We start from the raw sequence: 20,249 nt of genomic DNA, 5'->3' as shown, positions 1-20,249 counted from the left end.
GGTGGGGAGGGAATATTGGGGAGAGGCCAGCCGAGGGGAGCGATGGGTGAGTGTTGGGAGCGGGGTGCTCTTCTAGAACGGCCTCCAATTACATGCAGGGTGTGAAACCGTCCATAACACCCCCGATTAGCCGGTCTGTCATCGTAATACGGCAGCAAACGCCACGCTGGCTCGGGTTGCCACTTTGCAGGGGAACACATTCCCTGTCAGACAAAGTGCGCGCCAGGGGCCATAAATCCTCGGCCCCAATCAAGGCCTGCTTCCAACAATCCAGCCAAAAGCCCAGTACGACCATTAGCACTCATGCCTCCCTTCCTCCCGCAACAGATCCACCGCCGACACCTACGGCCATCTCCGCCGCGGGATCCCCTCCATTAGCCGCTCGCGCAGCACGTTTTAGGGAGGGACTCAGCAGGCAGGTCCAGGCGATAGACGCCACCGGCTGCTTGTGGTAGGAGATGCCAATGTGCACCGTACGAGTGAAAGCTAATGAGTCATTCACCCGTCATACCCCTCAGAGAAGCTAAAAAAAACAGAGATGTGAGGTGCCCGGGGGTAGTTCATAGGGGGTAGTTCATAGGAAATCTGAGTGCCAGGTCCACAGAAGGGACAAGATCACAGCGAGAGGAAGAAATGCTGGAGGAGGTTGAGGTTTGCACCTGGAGCTGTGGAAAAGACAAAAAAGGGACTCAGTCTAGTTCAGCGTTACTGATGAGTCATCAATTAGCCATCGCTTGGCGCTTGGTTTCTTCGAGTGAAACACTTGACAAATGTGTAGGAGTTGAAAAGGAGTCCGGTAGAGAGGGCTGTCAACATTGACCAAAAATGACGTTGGAATATTCGTTCTAAAAAAAAAACCCAAAGAGGTTAGAATATATCTACTTTTTGCGCATTATGGGCAAAACATAAGCATCAACCAACGCACGCAAGTATAAACTTCAGGCCACTTCCATAGGCTACGGCCAAAGCTCATCGTCGAGCCTCTGCAGAACCATAAAATCACGCTTTATTAATAACTATGGGGAATGAAACCTCTATGTGAAGCATCAGGGCCCATTGTTGGTGAGATGAACCAGAGATATGGACCGAACTGCTTGAGATGTCGGACATATTGGTCCTTTTTTCAATTAACCTATTTTATCTGCTTTTATATGTTTAACTGTTTTAACTCTTCTTTATTTGCGTATTTTATCTCTCAGTTCTATAAATTCTTATACTGCACTGTAAAATGTATTCTTGTCTTTTAAATTGTTTTTAATTGTTTTATAACTGCTCTTTCATGTTTTATGTAAAGCACTTTGAATTGCCCTGTTGCTGAAATGTGCTATATAAATAAAGCTGCCTTGCCTTGCGCGTTGGTGTGTGCGTCTATCTCTTTAAGAGAATAGGGCTGGCGAGAGGGTGTGGTAGAGCGAGTGAGAGAGTGACGGCGATTAGCTTCGGAGCGAGTAGCGACTCTAGAGTCATAGTGGGAGAAACAAAGTGTCTCCCCTGTGCTTTCGGACCACGGGGGGAAATCTGGAGCAGGAAAAGTTAACCCTCTCCCTGATTTCATGTCGTTTACGGAGAAGGAGAACCAGGAAATGAGTCGGGGGAAATGCAACGCTACCAAGCCACGGGGCGAGCGACGCAGGTCGCCGCAACGTGTAGGAACATTTTTGAGAGGTGCGCGTCAGGCTACGGCGTAGGGCCAGTGTCTCCACGTACCTACGTACGTAGCCACGGCGTAGATTTAACGCAGAAGCATAAAATCCCGCTTTCGGCAACAGTGACCCAGGCCCACGAACGATCGCGCGCGAGGCAGGTAGCCGTGGCAGTGCCGTTTTTTTGGATGATGTGCAGCTCCAAGGTATGAAGTCGTCCAACCACAGTCCATGCAGGGTGCGCGTGAGGACAGACCAGCGATGCCTGATCAGATCCCGAGGGCCCTCGGCGGCGGAGTCAGTGTGAGGCTGGGCTCGAGGCTGCGAGTGCCTGGCATTACAAATCAAAGTCAAATTCAAAGCCCGGCAGCGACAAATTGGGCAAACGAATGCTTCAAAAGTCTTGCGTCACCTCTGCAAATACTTGAGACATGACAGCGTGCGCATGCATCTCGGTCCTTTCAACAGCAGCTCTCTTCTCTCGCGGAACTCATCACAGAGCCGCTTGTGTCTGGAAATGAATATCACCACGCAACAGATGGAAATTGAAATTCCTTTAATCAGGCTGAATAACGGCCAACACATAAAAGGCGACGATGCTGAGAGGGAAAAAAAAAAAAAAAAAAAAAAAAAAAAAAAAAGGTCTGTGAATATCTGTCCTGCTGGGTGACACATGCCGCTGGTCACACGGCCTACAGGCCACAGAGGTGAAGAGGTTGTTTGCTATAGTTACAAGGGCCATGAGGTGACAGTTTAATACACAACGTTTCTATTTACGCAGCTCTCAACATACCATAGATGGCTTCTAGAATTAACCTGCTACCAGGGGTTGAAAAAAAATAAAAATAAATAAAACAATCGTATGAATCGTGATTTGTTTTGTGACGATTTTCTTCTATTCCCTAGAATCAATATCTCTCTCTCAATTAAATACTAAAATATGTTCCGTTTATATGGTACCGCTGACGGGGACTACATATCAGTTTCCAGCCAAACATACCGATAGCAGAAATAATACAGGTTATGAACTTCTTAATTAAGGATGTGCATCCTTCTTAGAAAACGATTACTTTTTAGAAATGATATATCGTCTCTAGAAGTGTATTATTCAACTTTTGTTTTTGTTTAAGAAGGAAAGGAAAATCCCAATACTCAATGAATACTATCGAATCTAAAGATGCACCGATAGGCCGGCGAACCGGAATTGGCCGGTTTTCACGTGCTCGGCCATGACCGGCAGGTCAGTCTGACATATGCCGATCAACGCTACAATTAACTGACAACATAAGTTATACGAGTTACAGTTCTCAAGGACGCCACAGCAAAGTCTCTTTTTCCTTTCTCGTAACTTTTCCGCCACGTGTCACGAGGTTCCAGTCTATTTTTCCTTTCTCTTAACTTTTTCCGCTGTGTGTCGCGCGTACCCGCTCGCGGTGTGAAGCGCGTGTCTGCGCTTTTCTCGCACATGTAGGGGACCTCGTGAACTAACCTGCAACATGTCAGCTGTTTGGAAATTCTTCAGCGTACAAGGTAACAAGTTTGCAATATGCAACACCTGCAAGGAAAAAGTAGGGCGTGGAGGGACTATTGGATGTGAAAAGAAGGAAATGGTTCCAACATTGCACTTTAGATGTGTGTGAATTTCCCACACCAGGAGTAATTTATATAGTTCTATTTTATAGTGATCCATTATCTGTTCGCAAAATGTTCTATGAAAGAAAAGACAGAAAATAAATAGTTGTGTGTGCTGTAAAGTGGTTAGAAAAAATGAAATCCGAATCGGCTAAAATCAGTATCGGCTGGCCTAACTCAAAAGAAAAATCGGAATCGGCCTAGAAAGTTGTAATCGGTGCATCTCTAATCGAATCACAATACTTTTAGAATCGCAATAAATGAAAATCGCAATACAGATCAAATCGGCTGCCGTGTATCGTGAAAGAATCAAATCGGGACAAAAGCATATCGTCCCGGCACTACCTGCTACAAGTTGTGTTATCAATTGTTTTTAAGCAAAAAAAAAAAAAAAAAAAAAAAAAAAAAAAAAAAAAGGATAGAATTGTACGCCTGGGTAGCTCACCTGGTAGAGCAGGCGCCCATATATAGAGTTTCACTCCTTGGCGGCCGCAGGTTCAACTCCACCCTGCGGCCCTTTGCTGCATGTCATTCCCCCTCTCATGTCTTCAGCTGTCTTATATAAATAAAGGGCTAAAATGCCCAAAACATAATCTTAAAAAAAAAAAAAAAAAAAAAGGATAGAATTTCTAAAATGAAAACTAAGATTTTCTCCCTGTAATTTCCCTGAGGAAATAATATGGCTTGAATCTAGAAACGCAGGTAGCAGGGACAGATGTTACACAAATACTGATGCGTTCAACTGTGTAATGAACATGCCTTCAGCCAGAAAACAGGAATACATTTTTTTTGGTTTCAGCACGCCTACTGAAAGGGATTGGCCCTGGTATGAATGGATCACCCCGCTACACACCGAACTGGAGTTTTAGATGATCACCTTTACCGAGCCTATTGTGAAGAAACGACGTCTCATCATCATCCATTTTTATATTGATAGTGACAGTGGATAGACAGGGAAAGGAGGGAGAGAGATGGGGGGGGGGTGACACGCAGCAAAGGGCCGCTGGTCGGACTCGAACCCGGGCCGCTGCAAAGGACTCAGCCCACATGGGGAGCTCGAGGTGGCCCCATCATCCCACAGTCTTGAGTTTGACTTCGTCACAAGTGTCAGCTTTGCGCTTTAACGTTCAACTCAATGTTTTGCGCGTCCTGTACTAATCCATACAGCCGCTCTTTTCTTTCTTAATGTTAAACAGTTCTATGTTCTATGTGGTTTCTGTATTTATTTTTTGTTTATTTCATATTAATGGTTATATGTGTATGTATGCACCAACAACCAAGGACAATTCCTCCTAAGTGTGACTTACTTGGCAATGAATCCCTTTCTGATTCAGATTCTAAAAAGCAATCCGTGCCAAATGAATATGCACATACGAAATCATGTTATTTGAATACATTTTACAAGTCATCCAGATGTCCACATGATCCCCTGCATGAAGATATTCACCTTTTTGTACAAGTTTTTCTAACCGGGCCCTAATTCTAAGACAATGTACACACTTTGACAATTCTTTTTCAGTTAATTTTAAGAACCAGAAACCCCTTCTGGTTAGGGCCTTTTGGTGCCATTTGGGGACTTTTTTGACCGGTTGAGAAGACCTTATCACCGCCGAATTCAAATCAGGCATTCATCTCCTGTCATATACCAAACGTTAAGCAGGAATGTCAGTGTTAGACTTTAGGATAATAGCATATTTCTTCAAGGAAAACATCTGAAATTGACTGAAAAGGAGTTAACGGCAACCCTGACAGGGAAAGTGGCCCTGAATCCCTGCTCGTGGCTCTCTATTAAAATAAACTTTATGCCAACCCATTCATCCCTGCACAGTTGGTCTGCGTTACTGACCCAGGCGGCAGCACTGCTGGTGAGCAGGCGGAGAGAAATCCTGTCAGAATAACAGATCAGGCCCACAGCAGGACACGCTGCAAAGCGGGAACATTCTCAGTGAAACCTTGGGACGACGATTAGCTTGGAAGCAAATCACAGCTTGTCTGCTCGGTGGGGGGCGTCTAATGCGGGAAATGATTCTACCTGCATGTCAGGCAATAGAGGACATGGCGCCGGCCACAAAAGCTTAAAAATTTGAAAACGTTTGTAGAGATGCACCGATTGGCCGGTTCTCACGTGCTCAGTCATGACCGGCGACCGGCAGGTCAGTCTGGCATATGCCGATTTCATGCCGGTCAACGCTACAATTAACCGACAACCTAAGTTATACCAGTTACAGTTCAAGGACGCACACACGGATGCGACGGCACCGTCTCTTTTTCCTTTCTCTTAACTTTTTCCCGCCGTGTGTCGCGCGTACCCGCTCGCGGTGTGAAGCGCGTGTCCGCGCTTTTCTCGCACGTGTAGGGAACCTCGTGAACTAACCTGCAACATGTCAGCTGTTCAGGTGTCAGGTGTTTGCATATTGCAACACCTGCAAGGAAAAAGTAGGGCGTGGAGGGACGACACCGAATACCAAAATCACATTTTCTTTTGTTTTGTTAGATGGTTCTAACTTTGCACTTAGATGTGTGTGAATTTCCCACACCAGGAGTAATTTATATAATTCTATTTTATAGTGATCCATTATCTGTTAAAAAAAAAATTTCTGTTCTGTGCAAAATGTTCTATTAAAGAAAAGAGAGAAAATAAATATTTGTGTGTGCTGTAAAGTGGTTAGAAAAAATTAAATCGGAATCGGCCAAAATCTGTATCGCCTGACCTAACTCAAAGAAAAATCGGAATCGACCTAGAAAGTTGTAATTGGTGCATCTCGGATTTTTTGTAAACTCAGCTACTGGCTGAGACGGTAGCCCTGTTTTTTTTTTTTTTTTTAAATAAATGTTGTAATGATAACAACATGACGCAGGAAGGTGACGTAGAGTCCTTCATGGAGATGTGATTTGTCCTGGTTGTTACGCTGGGTATTGTTGCACAGATGGACCTGCAGCAGGCGTACCTGGTAATGTGAGCGGCCCTGTGGCTGTCAGCGTGGTGCCTGTAAAAAGCCTCCGTCACAACTATTTGGCCATGCAGCACATAAGTCAGAGCTCCAGCATACAGACGTCTGCTCAGTCCAGTCATCCATCAGAGCGCTTTCTGCCAAGTCAACGGATTCTCGTGGTGGTGGGCAGTCGGGGGAAAGGCCTCTCAGGTTTAGTTTCAGCATATCGGAAGAGTGTGTGTGTGTGTGAGTCTCTATCCCTTTACATCAGCAGTAAACCATGTAACGGGCCAATATAGCTATCTATACCCCCGGGACTCCCGATTGTTCCAGCATGTGGAAACTCAGCTGGGACACTTAATTCAATTAAGATGACGATTAACTATTTTATTCACAATCTTGCCTGGAAAATTTCCAAATCTGCCTCATCTTTGACTCATCTGACAAAAGAGTCGGTCTACTCGTCTACCTGTAAGCTCCAGGTAAAACAAACATGGAAAACGAAGAAAAAATGACTAAAACCATGACTTGATTATCAAAATTCGTTTCCTCCCAATCAATGAATCGACTCATCGTGACAGCTGTAATCCCGGTAAAAGTGGCATGACATAAACTATCTAAAGGCCCAAACCGATTAGTCAATCAACCTAAAATGACCTGTGATTGGCCAGTCTAAGCTATGCTAAAGATTATTATGGAATTGTTGCCCAACAACGCCAAAAATGAAGTGCCTAGGCTACCACCACTCTAATCAACTCATTAATGCAACTAGAGATGGGCAATATATTGACATTATATTGCTATCGTGATATGAGACTAGATATCGTCTTAGATTTTGGATATTGTAATATCGTAATATGGCATAAGTGTTGTCTTTTCCTGGTTTTAAAGGCTGCTACCGTAAAGTGATGTACTTTTCTGAACTTACCAGACTGTTGTAACTGTTCTATTATTTGCCTTTACCCACTTATTCATTATATCCACATTACTGATGATAATTTATCAAAAATCTCTTTGTGTAAATATTTTGTGGAAGCACCAATAGTCCATATCTACAATATCGCCGCGGTATCGATATGGAGGTATTTGGTCAAAGATATTGTGATATTTGATTTTGTCCATATCGCCAAGCCCTAATTGCAACTCTAACACACACACACACACACACACACACACACACACACACACACACACACACACACACACACACACACACACACACACACACACACACACACACACACACACACACACACACACACACACACACACACACACACACACACACACACACACACACACACACACACACTTCTGGCTAATTAGACCTCTTCTCATAACTGCGTGAGTCTGTACAGACTGTGCTTGATTAACAGCTCCTTGGCTCTCCTGTTAGTTTTGTTGCACCTTATGAATACAGAGTTTGGTGACCTCATATTTCCCGGCATAGATACACACGTCAGCCTGAGCAGAGGTCTAATCATCCAGAGTGACACATGTGCCCATGTGCAGGGCCTTTGAAATATGCCATAGTTAAAATGTAATGGGCCCTTTTCACAGCAGCGATTTTCACTTGTCATAGCACAGGTGTTACTAATAAAAGTAACAATTTCTCAGCTCCATTAAGTGTTCCTGTAAGCCATTGGATGAACCAGCATGCACAATACAAGGACTCTGGCAGTGCCTCACCTAAATGGAATTCACTGCAGCCATTTTTAATGTTATTGATTACACCTGTGCTTTTCCTGCTCTAGCGTGTCAAAAATGTCTGCTGTAAAAGAAATGCTCCCTCTCTTCAGTGTCAGGCTCCTGCACTTTCATCAAATAGTACAAGAAGGGGTGTTTGAACCCCTGAGGTACGCTGGCTGACTGGCTGGCTGGCTGCACCCCTCAGATGTGTCTGCACCGCTCCTGCTCCTTGAAACCCCCCCACCCCCACAGTGGAGCCACCAGAGAGATAATCCGGCAATGTCCCAGATCTTTATAGGGAGTGAGCCCCTGATGGGAGCTCGCAATGAGATTTGAACACAGCGCCGGTCACGTTTCAATCATAGGAGAGAGTTTGGTAAAGGGGCAGCAGAGGATTTGCAGCAGGGTGGCGTCCCCATGCATGCAGAATATCAATAAAAACTTACTTTAAGCAAAAAAGAGGTCCCTTGTTAGTTCTAAAAGCACTGCAATATACTGTATACCGATCACTGACCATCCCACCTGTCAGTCTGACTCCAGAACCACCAGCTTGCATGTCCTATAGGCCTACTTCATATAAAGGTTTGGACAGCACTTCAATTGATACTTATTGCCACACCTTGTCCTATACTTTTAAATTAGCCCTTAGCTCTTATCAATCTCAAAAATGGATCTATTTATCAGTTAGTCAACAAAAAAAATCTGTTATCTATTAGGTTAATTTTTCAAGCAGAAAAGCCAAACATGCCCCAGTTCCAGCTTCTCAAATGTAAGGATGTGCTGCTTTTCTCAGTTTTTTCCCCCCCAAAATAATTATAAAGTGTATATCTTATGGTTTTAGACTACTGGTTGTACACAACGAAGACAAAGACTCTTATTGGGCTTTGGAAAACTGTGATGGGCAATTTCCAATGTTTTGACATTGCATAAAGCAAAGGATTAATCACATCCAAAACATGATTCTCAGAGTAACCAATAATTAAAATAACTGTTACCTGCAGCTCTAAAAAGTATAAAAACACACACACACTCACTGCCACGGGGCAACAGGCTGAATATAGCAGCACCCCCTCAATCTCACACTGCATTGCACACATAAGGATGAGAGGCAGACTATCTGCATTACATTACTTAGAAATCCTCGGAATGGTCATGCAAAGTTCAGCAGTACATCATTTAACACACCATAGGCTGTGTGTGATGAAGCATTTGTGGTGGATGAAGTGCTGCTCTCCAAGCACACAAAAATGCACAACAATGGCGATGCACATCATTATACAGTGATCCGAGAGATACCTCACTCCCAGCCTGCGGTGTTTCTGGAGTGTTGTGACGGGATGTGATCCGAGATCTCCTTAAAACTTACCGAGCTTCCCCCGGGACTCCTCCAGCTTCTGGATCTGGTTCTCCAGGAAGAACATGGCCACTGCGAACGCCAGCAGCGCCAGAAGCTGCAACTTGGGCGGCATCATGACTCTGAGTAGCCCCATCAAATCATCCAGAGAGGGATTGGGTCAGTCCATGCTCAGAGAAGGAGCCACTGGAAACACACACACACACACACACACACACACACACACACACACACACACACACACACACACACACACACACACACACACACACACACACACACACACACACACACACACACACACACACACACACACACACACACACACACACACACACACACACACACACACACACACACACACACACACACACACACACGACGGTGATTACAAAGCGGCGGAGTATCTGAGCATGGCCCTCTCTCCCTGTGTGTGTGTGTGTGGATATCTCCCAGTGTTCAGATCCTCTGGTTACCTCAAATGCGACGCGTTCATGCTTTGCTTGGTTATTTTTGTATCAAGTCAATTCCCAAAAGCTGAGCGTCGTAAAGCCCTACAGGTTTCTCCACAGTGCGAATTGTTCTTTCCGGGAAGTAGGAGCGGTGGTATCTTTACCAGCCGCTGTCGCCTGCGTCCCCCTTGTAGCGCTTCCCTCTTGACCCAGTGTGTGTCCACCTTCGCACCACGGACAGACTAGAATTACTACCACTGAGGCTATTGGATGTATCAACAGTCAACCACAAGGCGGAGGCTTTCTATTCGTCGACAATGTTTCTGTTCAAACCGGATTGGACAGTTTTCACAAACGGAGCTGAACTCGGACAGCAGGTGTCGCACTTCTTTTTGAACCATGGTGGCAGCAGAGGCGAAGAAGATATTTTGAGTCGACTTTGGAATATGCCAAAATTCAAGAAACATAAAATGAAACGTAATTCTGCGAAATTACTAATTAAAAAAAGAAAGAATTTTGATATAACTATAAGAACGATGTTATGTCAGCAAGCGTCAAACAGTTTTGGGAAAACAAATGGTCAGTTAAGACGTTTAACGATCAGGCGCGATGGGGGCAGCCCTTCGATAAATAAAGGGGGCCTCAGAGTAGATTTGGCTAACAAAGCCAGGCTCTAAAATGTCGGGAGAGGTGTATCTCCTGTGGCTTCTCTCGCTTTTACAAACGGTGAGTTTATTAACACTGAAAATGAGCAATTGTCGGCGCAGTCAGTAGTGCTTTACAGGTAGCATAGCTAAGCGGTTGGCCAAGCTGTCAGCGGTCTAACGGTATGTTTCGTTTTGTGATCCGCATCCTGGTGAACCCGGAGCTTCAAAATGACGTGGCTTATCATAAAAACATGTTGGGGAAGTGAAGCCTCCTCGGTGTCTATGTTTTAGCTTTTAATATTTTGGGCGGACGGTGACATTCCTGTTCTTGGACAAAAACGGCAACTTGGTTATGAAGTCAACGGCCAGATGGTGACGTTGTTTCCACGTCGAATAATCCGGTCCAATCAGACCCTCTTCTTAAAAAAATAAAATAAGAATTGTATGAAGACTGTCAAACTCCTTATTGACAAGAAGTTGTAATTACCAAGATAACTTTACGATTTTAGACTTAGCTGGTGGTAACGACTTAATTCTACGTTGCTACATCGTCCCGGAAGGACGTCCAGTCCAGTAGGCGGCTAGGTCGTTTTTTAACCATAACTGGGACGTCTTGATTCGACGTTGAAACAACGGTCATTGAACGTCTCAACATTTGCTTGGAAGGGACTTTTTTTGTTGTTGTTGGTATATGTGCAGTTTATTGTCACAAATTCCCCATACGATATCCTACGTGCAGTTTAGTGTCACAAATTCCCCATACAATGTCCTTAATTAAATATGAACCTGCTAAACCACCTCTGCTACCCTAATCCTACCCTTAACCTGTCTGGCACTCAGTTTTTGGAAAATAATTTGACACTAAACTGCATGTAAGCCTTTTTTTTAATATATATATTTTTTAAACCTTAGAGGACCAAGGTTTTCGGAATCCTGAAAGCGAAAACCGATTAGGTCAAATGTACCTAGTAGCTTGCCTGTCAAAGAAAAAAAAACAAGGTACCTGGCAACATCAGCTGAGTCCTCTTATGTATTCATTGACACCAGGGCATTTCTACTTCAGTTTGTTCTTTAGCAGCAAAGAGCATGAACACACCTCAGACTGTAACATCCTGTTAATGAGGCTGCCTGTCTACCCACATTCCTACCAATCCCAACAATCCGATCTCTTGTACCAAAAAAATCCACACTCAAGTTAATTGAGTTTGTAAAATAATTTTAGTCCTCATCAAGTGAAAATGCAAATATTTGCTCACTACAGTTTATTTCAATATCACAAATTAATGTTCTTATCAATTGTTCTTTTTGTCTGTTGGTCACTCAACAAGTATTCTTAAGGTGTCACAAATGTTTGATTATTGAACACCAACTTTGTAGATCATAGATGATGAAATGGTAGTTTTGGCATTACAGTTACTTGCAGCACTACATACAAGGATTTTATTGCACTTTATTCACAATTCAGTCTCAATTCCTAATTTCAGGCTTTTAAAAAAAATTAGTGACATAAGTAGGGCTGGGTATACTTTCTTTCACCGACCGAATTACCTCTAAAGTATTGAGTATTGGAAAAACGCCTCGTCATTCAACACCCAATTTCAATACCTAAGGAGTAAATCTCATCAGCATCAGTGAGCCAATAAGCATGCAGCATGCTTCTAACAAGATCTAATAATGTTGCTGATTGGCTGTCTGACGTTACACATCGTAGAGACAAGCAGGAAAAATTCTAAGTATGAAATATGAATAAAAAGATTTGTGCCATAATGTTATTTCTTTTTGTTTTTATAAAATTGGTATTGAAAAAAAAGTATCGTTTAGGAACCGGTATCGAAGTCACAGTATTTGTATCGGTATCGGAAATTTTTGAACAATACCCCAGCCCTAGACATAAGGCTTTTTTATCCTCGCACACCTGCATATGAGGAGTAAGCACTTTTATTAATCCCTGGCTTTTTATTTTTCCCTCTCTGTGGGACTCTTATCTCCTCCTTCCTCTCTCCAGCTGTCGGTGTATGGTGCCGATCTGTCGTCTGAGGCATGCAGGGAGCTGGGCTTCTCCAGCAACCTGCTGTGCAGCTCCTGTGACCTGCTCGGGGAGTTCAGCCTCAACAAGCTCCAGCCTGACTGCGGGCAGTGCTGCCAGCAGGAGGCCCAGATGGAAGCGCGCAAGGTAAAAGGGAACAACAGAGCTCCAGGGAGTAGGCAACCCGAAAGTAATTGCCTGTCTAGATTCAGACACAGCGAGGAGCGTTTTGCAAATACCTTTTTAATAGGAGATTAAGTAGGAGTGGGGACAAAATCGGATCGTATGTATCGTAATTTGTTTTGCGACAATTTGTAAAATCGATTCTTTTCCCTAGAATCAATATTTATTTATTTTTACCAATGATTCACCTAAATATTTTCTGTTATACGGTTCCGCTGACGGCAACTACATCATATCCGTTTCCAGCGAAACAGACCAAAACAGAAAATGCCAAAAATCCATGTTATGTTCTTTACAAATTAAATAAATGTCAGACTGACTGACCTGTGATGTGCATCCTTCTTAGAAAACAATTAGTTTTTAGAAAGGTCTCATGATATATTGTCTGTAAAAGTGTATTATTCAAATTGGGCTTTTCTTAAAGAAGGAAAAGAAAATCGCAATACTCAATACTATTGAATCGCAATAAATGAATAACGCAATGCAAATGGAATCGGCACCCGTGTTTTGTGAAAGAATCAAATCAGGGACAAAAGCATATCGTCCCAGCCCTACGATTTTTAGAGAGACTGGAGGAAGTGGAACCAGAAACAAGGCTCACAAATGTGAATGCGGTAAAATGATCAAATAAAAGGCACTTATTGTTATTCTGAGCTGCATGGCTGACACTTGACAAATTAGATGATGCACAGCAGACAGTCTATTAATTGTGGGGCTTTGAGCTGATCTGTATGCTGTCTCCAGTCCTTCACTGAGTTTTACAGATGACAGGCTTCTCAGTGGATAGTAGCGCCGAGGACCTCTGTGTCAGAATGTGTCACATTTATTGACAGCATTTGAGCTGCTCCTAAAAACAACCCAGTTTGCAGCTGTGCATCTGATCTGAGCTGCCGCACACAAACCCTGTCAGTCACCGTCCGTCTCAATCTTTCTCTGTGACGTTCAGAGTCGAGGCTCCTTAACCCCAGTGTGACACTCGCCATGGGTTCAGTTATCAGGTTTTGCAAAAACAGCCACTCTGTAACCAATAGGGAGGGGTGACTGTGCGCTCATTGCTCTGGTGACTACATTAAATTCAAAAGGAGTCCACACTGGGCTCTCTGACAGATAAACTCTAGCCTCTTTTACACAGACAATCCACAATACTGTCTTTTTTTTTTTTTTTTTAAACACTGAACCAAACAACAGTGGCATAATGCTGCCCCAGTGTGTGATTTTTAGAAAGCATGGCAGTATTTTGTAGGTGGGTGGTTTTTTTTTTTTTTTTTTTTTTTTTTTTGCAAAGATGTTGATTCGGCTCTGTTACTACTACCTCCGCTGCCGGCTATAGAACAACGCTGTCCTCCAATTCCGTGTTCCCTTTCATACACAACGGCGAGGCGGAATAGCGGCGCAACGTTCCCGCCTTGAACAGGCTGTGTGAAAAGGGCTACTGACTGAGTCAAGTGATGGTGGATAAACAATGTAGATCTTCTTTGATTAAGCAAAAGCCCCCTGTGTGTGTGTGTGTGTGTGTGTGTGTGTGTGTGTGTGTGTGTGTGTGTGTGTGTGTGTGTGTGTGTGTGTGTGTGTGTGTGTGTGTGTGTGTGTGTGTGTGTGTGTGTGTGTGTGTGTGTGTGTGTGTGTGTGTGTGTGGTATCCTAGCAACAGCACCTTGGGAAAGTGAAGTGCACACCTCATTAAACCTCTTGATGATAACTCTGTTTTCAGGCAGACACTTGGAGGAAAGATTACTCCTCTTCCTCCTCACGATTGGAGCGAAAATGTCACTTAGAAGAGCAATGGGCTGTCTGAGGGTACCGGTAGAAATGGTATTGTCACTACGCACATTTTCTCCTCAGACAGCAACAATTATCTGCCTTAAGGATTCTTTCAGTCTCGCAATTTGACATTAGTGCCGTATCATTAAAACCTCTGAGAAATGGCTTATTGCACAGCCTTGTCAATTAGTAAGATTTACTGAGCATGGAGGGCATCTCGGTTACTCATTTTCAAATGTCTGCTTCTCTGCAGCTTCACCTCAGCTCCCATTGCTGCCATTCTACAGCATTTCTCTGTAGAGCAGGACAACCTTCCTGAGAGACGGTTGATGGCAAACACACGAGAGGCCTTCATTCCAGGCTTTTTCATAGAGGATACGTTTGACAATATTCAATTTTTTTTTCTATTCAGTCAATAAATCCCATGAAAAGACCAAAACTAACAATGAACTGATCCAGCTTACCAGCATTGCCTGTGTAGCCAAGCGCAACAGCTCTGCGGCTGAAAATAGTCAACAAATGCACTATTTCTTCCTGTTTGAGCATCGTTTGCTAAAATCTGTTTAAGGAAATTATGTAGTCTTGTTTAAAAAAAAATTTAACATATTTGTGACCTGTTGTTTTTTTTTTTTTTTTTTTTTTTTTTTTAAAGATTAATGTAGGAACCAGTGGGCTTGGGGCTAAAGGCCACCCACGGGCCGGGAAAGTCCGACAGTATTGAAGGAAATTGGATTATTTACAAGATGAATGCCTGCTATGTGTGGGACTGTGGGATAATGAGGCATCTTCCATAACCAAGAGATTGTGTGTCCAAGTTTAATTGGTAGGTGCAGCTGGCAGGCAAATTATAAAGGTGTGTTCCGAGGCACTTTTTTGACCAACTCTGGGAGTCAGTCAGTCCGACTGCCTTTTCTGCCAAAAGTCGGCCGTCGGGTTGGTGTGTCAGAGCCTTAAGAAGAGATGAGGAAAGACTGTGGTCAAATAGTCAAAACAAAGTACGTCCAATGTCTTTTGCTAAACATTTTTCCTTGACGTTGATGGGAAAACGTCAAGGAAAGGAAAGATGTGAAGGAGAATTCATGAAGAATTAGGAAAAAACACCCACAGTGGTAAGAGAATCCAACTGCACTCCCACCTGGCTACATCATTACACAATGGCGGATGCCATTGACGTGGGTCTGCTGTGGTGGCATTTAGAGGATTCGACCAGCTCGAACCAAATAACCTGAGGTTATTTGCGAGGTGTCTGCCAGCCAGTTTGTTATGTAACTGCTTGTTGGCAAAGCTAATTTCCAAACGTTACTGACATATAGACACTTTACAGACTGATAACCCCGTCATTGTAACCACAATATGTCTGAGTTGATTTGCAAAGCTGATGTCAGTGAACTAGCATGTTGCTACTCCCCACAGTAGGCTGTTTGAAACACCGACCATCAACACACAGGACGAGTTGACCAATCACAGTCCTTGCGGTCGGCATCGGAGTAGAGATGGCCCGATACCATTTTTTGCTTACCGATTCCGATACCTGAACTTGCGTATCGCCCGATACCAACAACTGTACAACTACTATCCCCGTATGGATGTGATATTATTTCTATCTTTGTTAAACCTGAACAAACACAAACAATGAACTCCACAGAACTTTCTTTTATTGTCCAGTTTGACAGTTATAACGGAAAAAGAACATAAATAATCTACTTTAACATAGATTTTCTTTTGGGCTTTATTACGTAGTATCGGATCGGTGCATTAACTCCAGTACTTACCGATACCAGCGTTTTAGGCAGTATCAGAGCAGATACCGATACTGGTATCGGTATCGGAACATCTCTAGCTCGGAGGGGGTTCGTGGCAACGCAGAGGGGTCTGCGGGGATACGCCGTCGATTCGACGCAGAAGCATAAAACAGCCTTAAGGCCTGCAACTAACTATCTTTTTTTTTTTTTTTTTTTTTCTCTCAAGTAATCGATTATTTTCTCAATTAATCGATAAGTTGTTTGGTTTATAAAAAGGTGAACTCCGTCGATCAGTGTTTCCCAAAGCCCAAGATGACATCCTCAAATGTCTTGTTTTGTCCACAAGAAAGTGAAGAAACTATTTTTTTGGATGTGAAACGAAGGAAATGGTTCTAACATTGCAGTTTCAATGTGTGTGAATTTCCCACACCAGGAGTAATTTATATAGTTCTATTTTATAGTAATCCATTATCTGTTCAAAAAATGTTCTATTAAAGAAAAGATAAAAATAAATATTATGCGTGTGTTGTGAAGTGGTTAGAAAATGGGAGAATCTTAGCTTTGCATGCGTCATTTTAATTTGCTGCGTGAACCAGCCAACCCGGCCATTCACAACTCTCCTCCCTGAAACGGCGAGCAGAGCGTGCCCTTGAAAATACTGCTGTGACACTCCAATTTCCTGTAACTTATTGTATATTGGCGCTGGAGGTTTGATTACAAGTGAGCCCTGCGCAAACGGCCATCCATCAGCCCTGCTCCATATGCACAGCCTCACGGTTTAATGACCCCCAAGGAGTCGCCTGGACACGTTTTATGAATCGGTCTGCCTGAATCAAATTACTCCTCCAGGCCAGACATCCTACCACCAGCAGGGCCACAGCCCGTGCTGTCAATGTGTGCAGCATTGATGGCGTGGTGTGGAGGGCTAGGGGGGGAGACTCCTCATGGATTACCTGACATTGTCTTTCTCTTCACACAGCTCTACCCCGGGGCCATCCTTGAGGTGTGTGGATGAAAACTGGGGAGGTTCCCTCAAGTCCAAGGTGAGTTCTCTATTGGGACACGATGATACAGTACAAGCCCTTCTCTCCCCGCTATTGGCTTCTCTTCACTAGTTACCGGTCAAATTATAGAATGGATTTTATGGTAATGTTACTTGTTTTTAAGGCATTACATGGCTTGGCCCCTTTTATATGTTGCTGATCCTCCTTACCCTACATCACTCCTCCAGGAACCTAAGATGGTCTAATCAGTTCCTTTTAGCTATTCCACAGTGTGGGATGAAAACAAAGGGTGATCGGGCCTTCTCCGTTGTGGCCCCCTAGACTCTGGAACAAACTTCCCATTCATATTAGGTCCTCCTCTACTGCCGAGATCTTTTTAAGTCTCGTCTTAAAACACATTTTTATTCTTTGGCGTATGATTTAGTTTAAGGACATTTGTAAAGAAGTGTGTTGTTTGAATGATGTTAATTGTGTCTGTATTTTTATTGTCTTCCTTTTTTGTTTTTGTAACTTAATATAGCTTTGTACAGCACTTTGATCAGGTTGGTTTTAAATGTGCTCTATACAGTAAATAAATTGACTTGACTTCTCATTCCTAACTCGTCATATGGGGACGCTTGGTCAGTGGCTCTCAGCGTCAGCTAGCAAAGCCAAAGACCGTTGGTTGGTTAGGTTGGTGGATGGCTCAAATGACACAGGACTTTCACCCAGGAGACCCGTGGTTTGTGTCCCGCATGTCACTGAAATGTACATTTTGTAACCCCCACCCAGGATCTTTCCGTGAAACCTAGTCTCTCTTTGTCAGACCCTTCCTCTGGCTAGTCCACCCAGCATTCCCGGGATGGGAGAAAAACCTGCTTTGGTTTATTGGCATTTCTTTAAACCAGTCACAATCCGTCATGGGCTAAGCACCGGACGGAGCCATGGTGCCTCTGCAAAAATAGCCTCTGGAAGGAACTTGTTTGCAAAATATGTTTTAGTCGTAACTCCGATTGGACAGATAGTCTAGCTAGCTGAACTAACTAAGCTCCCTAAACCTAAATGTCCCGTTCTTGTGGCAACGAAAATGAGAATAATGATCATTCCCTCCAATATTGTGAATCATATCACAATCGCAATATCGGTCAAAATAACTGCAATTAGGTGGGTGGGTGTGTGTGTGTACCTGTTTTACTATATTCGTGGGGTCCAAAAACCGTGGACTTGAGTACCAAAATGCTGGTCCCCACGAGTTTAAAGGGCTGTTTGAGGGTTAAGACTTGGTTTTAGGATTAGAATTAGGTTATGGTTAGGGTGAGGGTAAGGGTTAAGGTTAGGTATTTAGTTGTGATGGTTAAGGTTAGGGTAAGGGGCTAGGGAATGCATTATGTCAATGACATGTCCCCACAAAGATAGTAATACAGAAGTGTCTCTCTCTCTCTGTCTGTCTGTCTCTGCATCCAGCTTTTGAAGTTGTCAATCCTCTGTGTCTCGGGAGGGGAGCTTCCATCTACTGCTCAGTGTAACATTTGGTGAATCGAGTGTCAGGTTCCGTCGGGGGGTAGACGTCTGTCTGGAGCCCTGTCTGTGCCACATGGCCACCCGTTTGTTTACTTCAGCTGTAGCCTTCCTGTGTTCTCAACTGTCTCCGCTGCTGTTAACGCTGCATTCCCGAGAGGTTTTTGCAGTTGTCACTAATTACAGACCTCGGTACTGAAATAGGCTAATTGGCTGCCCGATATTTGTCTCACCTGTGTTTTTTTTTCTTTTTTCTTTTCATCTCCTCAGCTTTTGTCAGGAGTGACAAGCCGAAGATGTTCAAGGGTCTTCAGATCAAGGTAGGGATCATGAACGATGATGATATGATCTCATAATTACACACCTTGAAATTGCTTTTTCTTTTTTCTTTCCACATGCAGTTTAAAGAGCAATCCAATTATGTCAAATTACTCACAAATGTTTCTCTGACTCTTTTGTTGTTAGTGTTAACAGCAAACTCTGTTTCTTCCCCCACCCCTCCCACACTGCAGTACGTGAGAGGCTCAGATCCTGTACTAAAGCTTTTGGACGATAACGGGAACATCGCTGAAGAACTCAGCATCCTCAAGTGGAACACAGACAGCGTGGAGGAGTTCCTGAGTGAGAAATTAGACCGGATATAGACACGTGTATGTTTTAGTTTTTGGAGTCTATAGTTAAAGGTTCCGCGTTCACCCAAATTCCAATACCTCTGGTGGTATGTAGCCATGCAGAGATTTACTGTTATTACTGTTATGTGCTGGACATTTCTGCATCCACCTTCAGGTAAATGGGGAGCTTTGTTTGTGGTGCTCGCAGCACTGAAAAATTTACATTTTGAAAATATTCTACATTCCAAAAAACGGTGTCCTAGTCACTGTAGATCACCCGCCTAAAACACCGTCAACAATTGTCATTGGAACTCCTTTTGTAGTAAAGAAATAGTCTGAATGAAAACGGAGATGATATTTCTGGAAAAGATTTGCAGCGCAACAAACCGTTACGGCACAAATCCTTTTGACATCTCCGACGGACCTTTTCAAGCTTGAGCGAAACCATCTGCTTGGCTAGAGATTAACTAGGGGCTACTGAGAATTTGGGTGAACCGACCCTTTTTTAGTTGGTTGTGAAAAATCATGACTGTTTTTGTATCTGGGAATAATGGATTTTACCAAATAACTTCTGTGAGAAGACATAATCAAAAAGCCCAGATAAAGGGCAGGACATCTGAAATAATGACCATTACTGATTAGGTTTGAAAAACAATAGTGCACATCATTAGCTGTTTTGTCAAACTTTTGGGAGTTTACATTCTCCCCCTTTTCCCTGTCTGTCTGATATTCCTGTATGATTATTTTTTTATATAATGCTCGACATTGTATATGAAGGGATTTGTGGTCAAAAATGAATCCTAGTTGCTCTCCAAATGCAGATGTCTTTGCTGAAGCACCCGTTAGTGACGGCCTCACAGTAAACCACCTGTTGGGATGTGAGGTCTGATGTGTCTGTGTTTTTCGACATCTTCTGCTTCGAAGGGAAACTGGATTTATTTTGGATGCTTGTTTTGGAGCGAATGAGGCGACAGTTTAAATATGCAACAATAAACAAAGTCTCTGATGGTTTTTCTGTCATGACTTAATCTATGGAAAAAAGTGTATGATAACACAATCCTCTTTGTTACTATTGT

At 43.3% G+C, this 20,249-nt stretch overlaps 2 protein-coding genes across 2 annotated transcripts in view; one reads left to right on the top strand and one right to left on the bottom strand.

Annotated features, from left to right (window-relative positions):
- hs2st1a (heparan sulfate 2-O-sulfotransferase 1a) overlaps window positions 1-9,976 on the bottom strand; it is a 37,568-nt gene extending 27,592 nt beyond the window's left edge. Inside the window, exons 1-2 of the mRNA XM_028593161.1 lie at window positions 9,728-9,976; window positions 9,264-9,437 (exon numbers count right to left, since the gene is read on the bottom strand). Of these exons, the coding sequence (XP_028448962.1) occupies window positions 9,264-9,387 (124 nt within the window). The 5' untranslated portion in view covers window positions 9,388-9,437; window positions 9,728-9,976. The remainder of the gene's footprint in view (window positions 1-9,263; window positions 9,438-9,727) is intronic.
- A 348-nt stretch (window positions 9,977-10,324) lies between these two features.
- Window positions 10,325-20,184, top strand: selenof (selenoprotein F). Its single transcript, XM_028593248.1, has 5 exons — window positions 10,325-10,429; window positions 12,356-12,523; window positions 17,041-17,104; window positions 18,833-18,882; window positions 19,075-20,184. The coding sequence occupies exons 1-5, from the start codon at window positions 10,382-10,384 to the stop codon at window positions 19,204-19,206; spliced, it is 462 nt and encodes a 153-aa protein (XP_028449049.1). The 5' UTR covers window positions 10,325-10,381; the 3' UTR covers window positions 19,207-20,184.
- Window positions 20,185-20,249: the final 65 nt, after the last annotated feature.

Source organism: Perca flavescens, chromosome 12 (assembly GCF_004354835.1).
Source record: "Perca flavescens isolate YP-PL-M2 chromosome 12, PFLA_1.0, whole genome shotgun sequence".
NCBI lineage: Eukaryota > Metazoa > Chordata > Actinopteri > Perciformes > Percidae > Perca > Perca flavescens.
The sequence above is the reverse complement of the archived record's forward strand: the minus strand, read 5'-3'. Positions and strand labels throughout refer to the sequence as shown.